The sequence below is a fragment of the Prionailurus viverrinus genome, chromosome D3 (assembly GCF_022837055.1).
Source record: "Prionailurus viverrinus isolate Anna chromosome D3, UM_Priviv_1.0, whole genome shotgun sequence".
Taxonomy (NCBI): domain Eukaryota; kingdom Metazoa; phylum Chordata; class Mammalia; order Carnivora; family Felidae; genus Prionailurus; species Prionailurus viverrinus.
This window is the reverse complement of record NC_062572.1, coordinates 35,999,161-36,008,689: the sequence shown is the minus strand read 5'-3', so window position 1 is coordinate 36,008,689 and position 9,529 is coordinate 35,999,161. Positions and strand designations below refer to the sequence as shown.

The 9,529-nt window shown below is 51.3% G+C and overlaps 1 protein-coding gene across 1 annotated transcript in view; it reads left to right on the top strand.

Moving 5' to 3' along the window:
• The first annotated feature begins 3,814 nt into the window (after nt 1-3,814).
• RAB31 (RAB31, member RAS oncogene family) overlaps nt 3,815-9,529 on the top strand; it is a 133,710-nt gene continuing 127,995 nt past the window's right edge. Inside the window, exon 1 of the mRNA XM_047827913.1 lies at nt 3,815-4,053. Coding sequence (XP_047683869.1) covers nt 4,015-4,053 — 39 coding nt within the window. The 5' untranslated portion in view covers nt 3,815-4,014. The remainder of the gene's footprint in view (nt 4,054-9,529) is intronic.

Below are 9,529 nucleotides of genomic sequence, written 5' to 3'. Positions count from 1 at the left end.
CTTCCGGGGTAGGGGGAGGGGCAGAGATTGGGGGGGGGAGAGAGAGAGAGAGAGAGAGAGAGAGAGAGAGAATCCCAAGCAGGTTCTGCACTGTCAGTACAGAGCCAGACGTGGGGCTCGAACTCACAAATCACGACCTGAGCTGAAATGAAGAGTTGGACGCTTAACCGACTGAGCCACCCAGGCGTCTCTGTGAATTACTCTTTAAAAAAAAAAAATCCCCATGCAGAACCATCTGAGATGAAGTCTAAGGATGAGCATTTCAGGCTCAACCATCCATTATGCAAAGCCCCTGGGTCCTAGGGCCATATTGTGCATGACCCGGACATCCACAAAACAATATTCAAAACAGTTTGCATAGTGTAAGAGGTCAAAGATCCTGCTGGAGAAAAGTCCTAGGTAGATGGACATTAAAAAAAAAAAATCATTGCTAGTCACTTTTCTTTTTAGAGCATTACTAGTTACTTTTTTAACCCTGGTAAAACAGAAAGGATCCTTCACATAATATAAGGGTACCTTTCATATAGATGGGTAATTCCACCTGTGTATCCGTTTAGACCCTGACTTCTTTTTTTTCAACATTTATTTATTTTTGGGACAGAGAGAGACAGAGCATGAACGGGGGAGGGGCAGAGAGAGAGGGAGACACAGAATCGGAAACAGGCTCCAGGCTCCGAGCCACCAGCCCAGAGCCTGACGCGGGGCTCGAACTCACGGACCGCGAGATCATGACCTGGCTGAAGTCGGACGCTTAACCGACTGCGCCACCCAGGCGCCCCAACCCTGACTTCTTATAAAAGGGATTTAGCTGTTAATTCCTTTATTTATGTTGAGTAAACGCTACGAGACGCGTGAACAAGTGTGTACAAGCTCAGGGCAGACTTTACTGAGGAGGTGAAATTTGAGCAGCTCTCTGAAGGATGACAGGGTTTCACCAGGTGGGCAGAGGAGAGAGGCTGGTTTGGGCAAGATGTGCTGAAAAGCTTGGATTTCATCTTGTTTGGTGCCATTGAAGACTTTAATGCAGCAGAAGGGCGGAACTCTGAATTAGTCCAATGACCTTTTATTTTACAAAGGTCTCAAGAAAACCTTCACGTCCTATTTTATTTTATTTAATAAATTCTCAGTTATGCATCACTGAATTTTTACCCCTGCTTAGGTTATATCAGAACCACTTCATATGCAGAAAATACCAGAAGAGTTAGGACAGGCCCTTAGCACAGTAATCAAAGAGTATAATAATAGCATTCATAGAGAACATTATATCTTTAAAAAGTTGAGAGCTATCCAGGACCTTGTCACTCCCAAAATATGCGTTGTAGTGGCCATCGTCCTCCCTTCTGGGTGAGAGCCTTATGCATCACCTTGGGGTGATTGTGGGGAGCAGGTTTTTCATGAGGCCAATTTTTAAAAAATATATTTATTTACTTTTGAGAGACAGAGAGAGACGGAGTGTGAGCTGGGGAAGGGCAGAGAGACAAGGAAACACAGAATCTGAAGCAGGCTCCAGGCTCTGGGCTGTCAGCACAGGGCCCGATGCAGGGCTCCAACTCATGAGCGGTGAGATCATGACCTTAGCTGACGTCGGCCACCAACCGACTGAGCCACCCAGGTGTCCCATGAGGCCAATTTTAAGCTCCTCGGGGTGACCTGGCTGAGAAGGGGAATATACCCATGAAGGCAGTCCGGTTGACAGACGAGGACTGCCACTTTGTAAGGCAGAGCACAGAACGTGACACACACAAGGTGATTTTTAATGGAGCTGGGAGTGGGGAAAAAGATAAACAGATGGGAGTAATTCTGGGGGTGCAGGAGAGGAGGCCTGGATAAGGGATTGTTTTGGGAGAGCCTAGACATCACACGGGCATCCCAGATGCCTAGGCTAGTGGAGAGTGGCATAGAAGGGGAGGGATCATGAAAGAGGGTAAGGGAATCGAAGAGAAATTTTGTCAGCTCATTTTTGTCTGGGAGTGGTCCTGCCCTCTGTGACTTATTGAAGTGTATGAATTCCCACTTATGGAAAGGCTTGCATTCTGGTCCAGTCGGCTTTTGGGAAGTGAGAAGAAAGGCCAAAGGCAAGTGACTGTAACATGGAGACTCAAGCCATACTGTCAGGGACAGCGCCGGTGTTAGGGAAGGGCTGCTGTGGACCTTGGCCATGGAACTGCTTTACCAGGACGTTTCTCTGCAACTGTGTTGCCATTGTCTCTGCTCAGCAAATCTGAAGACAGTGAGGTATTATGACCAGGGCTGGGTAATACTGGGTGGACCTCTTTTCCTGCTGCCCACATGAAAGACTACCCTTACTTTGGATACTAAACCAAGGACAGGGGCTGATACAACAATCTTCATGTTAAATAAGACGCGTATCTTGTCCACGGCTACTTTTTGAACCACGTAGTCTAGATTTGTGTGAATAACCCCCCACAAGCCTGCACTTGGCCAGGAAAGACCCTGCTGCGCTGGGGAATTTAATTGCCAATTGTCAGCTTGGGGCCTGTTTTGACTCTAGAGATGTAGGATTTTTTTTCTCTGGAGGTATCGATTCAGAAGCCCCCACTGTAGGGGGTCATGTGGGTTCTAGGTCGCTTCAACATGGCTGCAGGAGGAACAAAACCAGATAATGAAAGTGGGTGGTCTGCTGGGGGAATGAAAGGGTCACTGATCAAAATTAGCAAGTCAGGGGTGCCTGGGTGGCTCAGTCAGTTGACTGCCCGACTTCGGCTTAGGTCATGATCTCATGGTTCATGAGCTTGAGTTCCACATGGGCTCACTGCTGTCAGCACGGAGCCTGCTTCAGAGCCTCTGTTCTCCTCTCTCTCTCTGCCCCTCCCCTGCTTGTGCTCTCTCTCTCTCTCTCTCTCAAAAAAAAAAAAAAAAAAAAAATTAGCAAGTCAGGAGAGAGGCTTGAGAGTTTGGGACAGGGGATGAAGTGTAAGAAATGTTACTTCCAATCTGAAATACCAATGGATTATTCAGATGGATATGTCCAAAAAGCTGACATGTATATAGTAGCAACAAGTGAGTCTGTCTGAGTGGGTGTGGTTCTCTGGGCTACGGATGGAGAAAAGAGGACAGTTTCCACAAGATTTCCTTGACTGTCTCAAGCCAGAGCCTCTTTTTATTTGCTGGTTAAGGAAAGTTGCAGAAGATCGGCCAGCAGCTACATATTTCTAGCTATACTTCTGAGGCTTGGGTGTCTGCCCAGGCATTTTCTATACTGAGCAAGGCAGCTTCCTCTCTGCAATGCATGTTTCCTTTTTCAGACAGGGACACATCTGTTCTGGAGGGAGGAAGAGATCATTGCTTCGGGAACCATTTTCAACTACATATAGAAAAATGAACTCAGGGCTGACAGTTAAGAAGTGCATGGGAGTACGTTGAAGCCCCGGCATGAAGAACTGCAGGAGCAGGTGGGTTGCAAAGTTAACTGTTCTGGGGCTTCATTTCTGCTGGGATCCTAGAGTGTCCGTTAACGACGGGACTGCAGGCCGATCTCGAAGTGTTCCCATATAAAGGACGTCGGCTGGCAGCATCCCCTTCGAGACGAGGAATGAAATCCTCAGGGACGCAGCCAGCCGTGGGGTCTCCCCACGGCGGACCCTGTCCTCCTTCCACCCCACGGGGCACTGCAGCCGGGCGAGGCTGGAGGGGCAGACGGCGGAGGGGCTGTGCAGAGCGGGGTCTGGCTGCTGAGCAGGTCTGACCGGGGAGGCACTCCGCCAAGGACTCCGCAGGTCCCGGGGGCGGCCCCCTGGTGGCTGACGCCGTCTGGGGGCGTTCCTGGGAGCTGGGGGCCGCCAAGGTTAGACCCGAAGTCCCGGGAGGAGCCGGCCGGCGGCCACGTGACCGACCGCGGCGGGGCCGACGGCCCAGAAATAGCAGCGGCGGCGGTCCCGCCCGCGGGCTGCCGCGAGCGAAAGGCGGGGACTGGAGGACGCAGGCTGGGCGCGGGCGCGGCGCGGCCCCGGCCCCGGAGGATGCTGAGCCCCTGCCCGGTCCGGCCCCGAGCACATGATGGCGATACGGGAGCTCAAAGTGTGTCTTCTCGGGGTGAGTCCTGCGCCGCCCTCCGCCGGGGACACCCACGTCCGTGCGCCCCCCCCCCCCTTCCCCCGGCCCCTGCGCCCCCAGTCCACTGCGCCCTCTTTTCCCAGACCGGCGGGGGTCGGGTCCGAGCCTGCCCCGGAGCTTCGCGCTCGTTCACCGCGGCCGGCCCGTCGCCCGGGAGCCGCTGGGGCCCCGCCGCGCTCGGGCCGGGCCGGGCCGCGCCGCGCCGCGGGACCCTCCGCTGGGACACGCAGAGCGGCCGCCGCTCCTCGCCGCCGCCGCGGTCCCTCCGGCCTCCGAGGGCTTTCTCCTTCGCCTTTGATAATTTCCTTCCGGCGGAAACTTTAAGTTACTCAGCCAAGGCTCCAGATCCTTTTTGCGTCTCGGGAGCAATTGGTTTATTCACTTTTTGGGGGGAGCGGGAGGGGGAGGGGGAGGGCGGGGGGGGGGGGGTAGGTGGGAGAGAAAGCCCAGCCAGACGCGAGAAAATGCGAGGGGATGCCCCGGCTGGAAGGTGAAGAGAAAAGTGCTGGAGAGCACTGCGCCCGAAAACTTCTGTGCAGGATGAGAAAGTTCTCCCCTATCGCCGCTTCCCCTCCCCGAGTGGGTCTTTCTGAGGAGTCTGAGGAAATGTGGAAGAAGCCAGAAACAAAGACAGAAATACCCAAGCCCTTTGCTCTGGGCAGACCTGCCGGGTGACACAGGGCAGGCCCTGGAAGACCCGCGGCAGAGAGCTCAGATGATAGTCAGGGTCATTTCCTTTCGGGGGTGCCCACACCAAATTCCAGAATTTCTTCTTTTGAAAGAGATGGTTTTAAGCCGTGTTTTCAGCAGCCTTCGGCATCGATGCCTGGGGTACTGCCCCTGGCAAGGCTGGTCTCCCAAGAAAACCGTTTCCTACAAAAAGAACAGCAGAGGGGTAGACCCGTCGTTATTTAGAAGAAAGGCTCACTGGTCTGTCGAGATGGGAGACGGATGTCCTGGATGTACGGGAAGCCTATACTGAGGAAATGGTCCCAGGTTAGGACTGAATTGGACCAGACCAGCCAGGTGTCTAGGCCCCATCTAGGCTTCTTTGGCACTTCTGGCTGGACAACGTTCTCGACTGTCTTCCATCACTGTCATTCACACCAGATTGTCCGGTTCGCCTAGAATTCCAGGGGACCTGGCAAAGGCCCTCCCTTCTCTGTCACCCTGGGCACAGACTACCCAGTGTTCCTGCCCTCCTGCCTTGCTCAGCCCCAGCTGGGATCTGGAAAAGGATCCTGCCCCGGTCTTCCTCCGCTGACCTTTATTTGTGTTGCAGTGTGGGTTTTACCCTCTGCGGGGCTCTCCAACATGGTTTCGACATAAATTCCGGGAATCTCGTGTTTTCCTTGCGAGGGGTCATTCCAGCCTCATGTGTCCCAAGGAATCAAGAGCAACTTTGATGTGTATTGTGTGTGCCAGGATGGGCCTCGGGAGTAAATGAAGTAGGAGATGTTTTGGCTGCCCCCAAGTCCCCCCACCCCACGCTTTCTCCTTTGTCATCTGCTTAGGAGGCACAAGTGCTACTCATCAATAGGAATTATTTTCACTGTTCAGGGATGAGTCTCTGTATCCTTCTACAAGGAAATGGATCACTGGCCGTGCAATTCTGGGCAAGTACTTCAGTCGCCTCATCTATAAAATGGACGTCATAACATCTTCCCTTTTAAGGCAGAGGACTATACCAGATGATCTGCTAAGATACAGGGTACCATGTCCTGCGAACCTGTGATTCCAGGGTGACAATTAGTAAGCCTGGTGTATGAGAGAGCTGGAGGAAGTCCCTTTACTTCTTTTCTTTTATCTCTGCGAATGAAACATATCCTTTTAGTTGGCTTCCTGGAGACCGTGCCTCACCCTGGTTCTTTGCAGTGGCTCTGTTGGTAGGAGTTTGGCTTGTGAGGACACAGCCCTGCCAGAGCAGAGCAAGAAGGTTTTTCTGGGCGGATGGAAGCTTTGAAGCATCATTCCCGTAACACCATGTCAGCGGCCTTCTTTTATTTATTTATTTATTTATTTATTTATTTATTTATTTATATTTTTACATTTATTTTTGAGAGACAGAGACAGACAGAGCACAAGTGGGGGAGGGGCAGAGAGAGAGGGAGACCAGAATCGGAAGCAGCCTCCAGGCTGTCAGCACAGAGCCCGATGCGGGGCTCGAACCCACGAGAACCGTGAGATCATGACCTGAGCCCAAGTCGGACCCTTAACCAACTAAGCCACCCAGGCACCCCAGCGGCCTTCTTTTTTGTGAGAGTGGCTCTAGGTTTTAGTCTTGTTTAGGTCAGAGGGCCAGTGGCCTTATCCCCCACACTGAGTGAAATTTGTTAGGTCCTGTGATTTGCCTGGGCCTGTCCTGGGTAAGATGTGTGTGATAGGCTGTATTCTTAGCTGCTCATTCCTATAGGGGGGTTCTCTGGGTGAGATAGCATTTGGGTGAGTTCAAAGCCATTTTAACCACCTTGGGTTCACTCTCTTAATTTGAGAGAGAACCTTGCAGGTCGGTGACTAAAAGAAGGAATCAAGAACAAGGCCAAAAGTCCTCAAAATTTTAGCAGGAGCCTTGGGCTCTTTTGGGTTCTCTTTGTCGGGAAGTCTCTTTTCTAGAGGCAGTCTTACACATGGCTAGCACTCAGCTTCCTGTTTTTCAGCCACGACATCTTCCTGAAGTCTCAGTCGGACTGAGACCTTAGAAGCCATGCCCTCTGTCATGTCACTTTCTTTTGTGCCCCCTTGAGAAGGTGATGGAGAATGCAGAGCTCCTAACTGAAGTCTGGCTGTCTCATTGGGGAGGCTGAGGGGCTAGTCTTTTTGTGCCCGGCCATCGGCCTTGAGTGTTCCGTGGCTATTCGAGGATGCACTTCCCATTTAAGGCACAAAGTGTGGGCAGTGCAGACTTTTATCCCTCTTAGCTGTGGTCTGCGGCCTCTGCGGGGTCGGAGGTTCCCAGCGGGAGGGTCATTCACGACAGGTGGAATAAGCCAGATGACAGGTCTTCTCCACCTGTACCTGTGCCTTTCACGACCATGCAGTTCAGCATGTCTGTCTTGCTTCTTTTGGTCAGTGCTCCCAGATGGAGTCAACAGCAGTCTGGGGAGCATTCCCTGAATGCTTTGTGCATTCAAACCAAGGACTCAAGAGCATTGGGTTTATTTAGGCTACCTGTTATAAATTCTTGGCTCTCGTTGCTGTCACGGGTGGCTTTTCTCGTGTTTATCCTAAGCCTTTGTGAATGCCCTTTCCTGGGATAAACCAGCTAGCCACGCAGGACGGTGTGCTTGCCAGGGGCACACGGTGAAAAGGGGTCCTTATTAGACACCCAGGACCCGTGGGTCCCGTTCTTGTCAATAAAGTGCCAGTCATCCCACTTTGTAATCTGAATTAGTATTATGAAACATGTAGCTTGAAAACAATGCCCTTAAAAAGAGCGAAGTATGTTAAAAAAAAAAAAAACTAACAAAAACAATATCGAGGCAGCAGCTGTTCCAACCCCAAAGGTGGAAAGCTTCCCAGTGTGCATTTTTAACACACATCACCACGTGGCAGAAAGCAAGGGGAGGGGGAGAGAGAGGGAGAGAAGGGAGAAGAGGAGGAGGAGGAGGGGGCGGAGAGGATCTTCCTTTTCTTCTATTATTTCCTCTGGGTGTGTATGCTTAAAAACTGCTTCCGGATGGAATCCCAAAGAGATTTATATTTGGGCTTTGGTTGTCTTGACGACAGTTTAGAGATTTCTGCCACTTCCTCAACAGCTTGAGTGGCATGGTTAAAACACAGCTGAGGGTGTCCCTGCTTCTGGTAAGGAGCTTGGTTCTCATCTTTCTGCTAGGATCCGGGTGATGGTTCATCACAGAGCAAACACCTGGGATTGGTGTGGCATCTGGGCTGCAGAGACCTCAGCTGTGTGCAGGGCCTTCCCGTGAGGGGACTGTGTGATCCCCAGAGGCTCTAGGACCCAAGGGTGGGACAGATAAGCAGATCAGTCAGAGCTATGGACCCTCAAATGGGCTACTTTGAGTGATAGTGAGCACTCCGTCACTGAAAGCATTCATAAGACTAGGTGCATCTGGTTGGGTCATCGTGGAAGGATGGAATGCATAGGACGGGGAGGATTGGGCCAGGCACTCATCTGAATTGCTTTCCAAGAGATTCTAACATAAATCATTTTCATTTTTTCCCAGAAACCCCATTTCTTGGGGTGTGGGGGGTTGGTGGGGGAGGATGTAGAGAGGCTAGAAATCTAATCTGTTTCTTACCAAACCTGATTCCTGTATTAAATTGAACCCTTTGTGGAAAGCGTGGTACTGGGTTGAAAATAAATATGAATGACATCGTGGGATGTCTTCTGGGAGCGCCCGAACTATGATAACACCGAGCACCCGCCAGGGTCGATGGACTCCGCCAGGGTCTGATGGACTCCGCCAGGGTCTCTTTGTTCCTTTTTTCTTCAGGGTCAACAATGGCTACATCTCTCTCTCAGCCTTCTGAGCTCAGTGCTCCCTGGGATATGCGTCAGAGTCACTTGCAGGCACTTTCAAACTTCTTGTGGTCCCTCCCCATCCCTTGTGAGGCATGTGGCCCCCACCCTTTCCCCTGGCCCGGTGTCACTGTTCTCATGAATGTGTCTGTCGTATCCCTCGGGACTGCTCCAAGGCCATTGCCATTGGAAAATATAAAACTTTACTTTCTAAGATGCTAGGGCACAAAAAGATTTTGAGCTCGTGAGTTACAAAAGGTCTTCACATTTAGTTGTGTCCAACAAGTTAGATTACTTTTAGGGCTTGCCTGTCTCTGCAGATACTACACTTTGGTTTATCTTTATTTTTACAATTTCCAATACGTGCTTGAAAATGGAATAGGCATTCATCTGTTCAACCGCTCACCATCTATCTAGTGATTCTTTCATGCCAGGAGCTGCTGTGGGTGGCTGCAGGTAGGTAGGACAGCCATGAGCCTTGTCTTTGAAGCCCTCTACCTTTCCTGGGATGTGGGCACAAAAGCAGTGACCTAAATGACATCACTTGTACTCCTGTGACGGCACTTACCACAGAGCCAAGCACAGCAGAAGGAATAGAGTAAGATTATGATACATACTGACCGCCATCCATATTATTAGACGTGAGGACAGGTGAGGGGTAGAAAGTTTTTGCACCATGTCTGTTTTGACTGCCTGCTGGGCTAACTCTGCTGGAGACAGAAGACAGGGAAGACGGGGTTCTGGTCCCTGCTGGTGATGGAGAGGTTCCTGGTCGGGCAGGGAAGACAGGCACGTGCACAGGAACTAACATTCATGGCCATGGCGATGAGTGGGATCCTGTCACATGGTACAGCGGGAGACAAGGAAGTTAAATTGAATACAGGGGGGCTGGGAAAGCAGGAATCTGGGAAGGTATCTCCAAGAAGGAAGGATTTGAAGAGTGCCTCAAAGAACACCCAGGGCTTTGACAAGAAT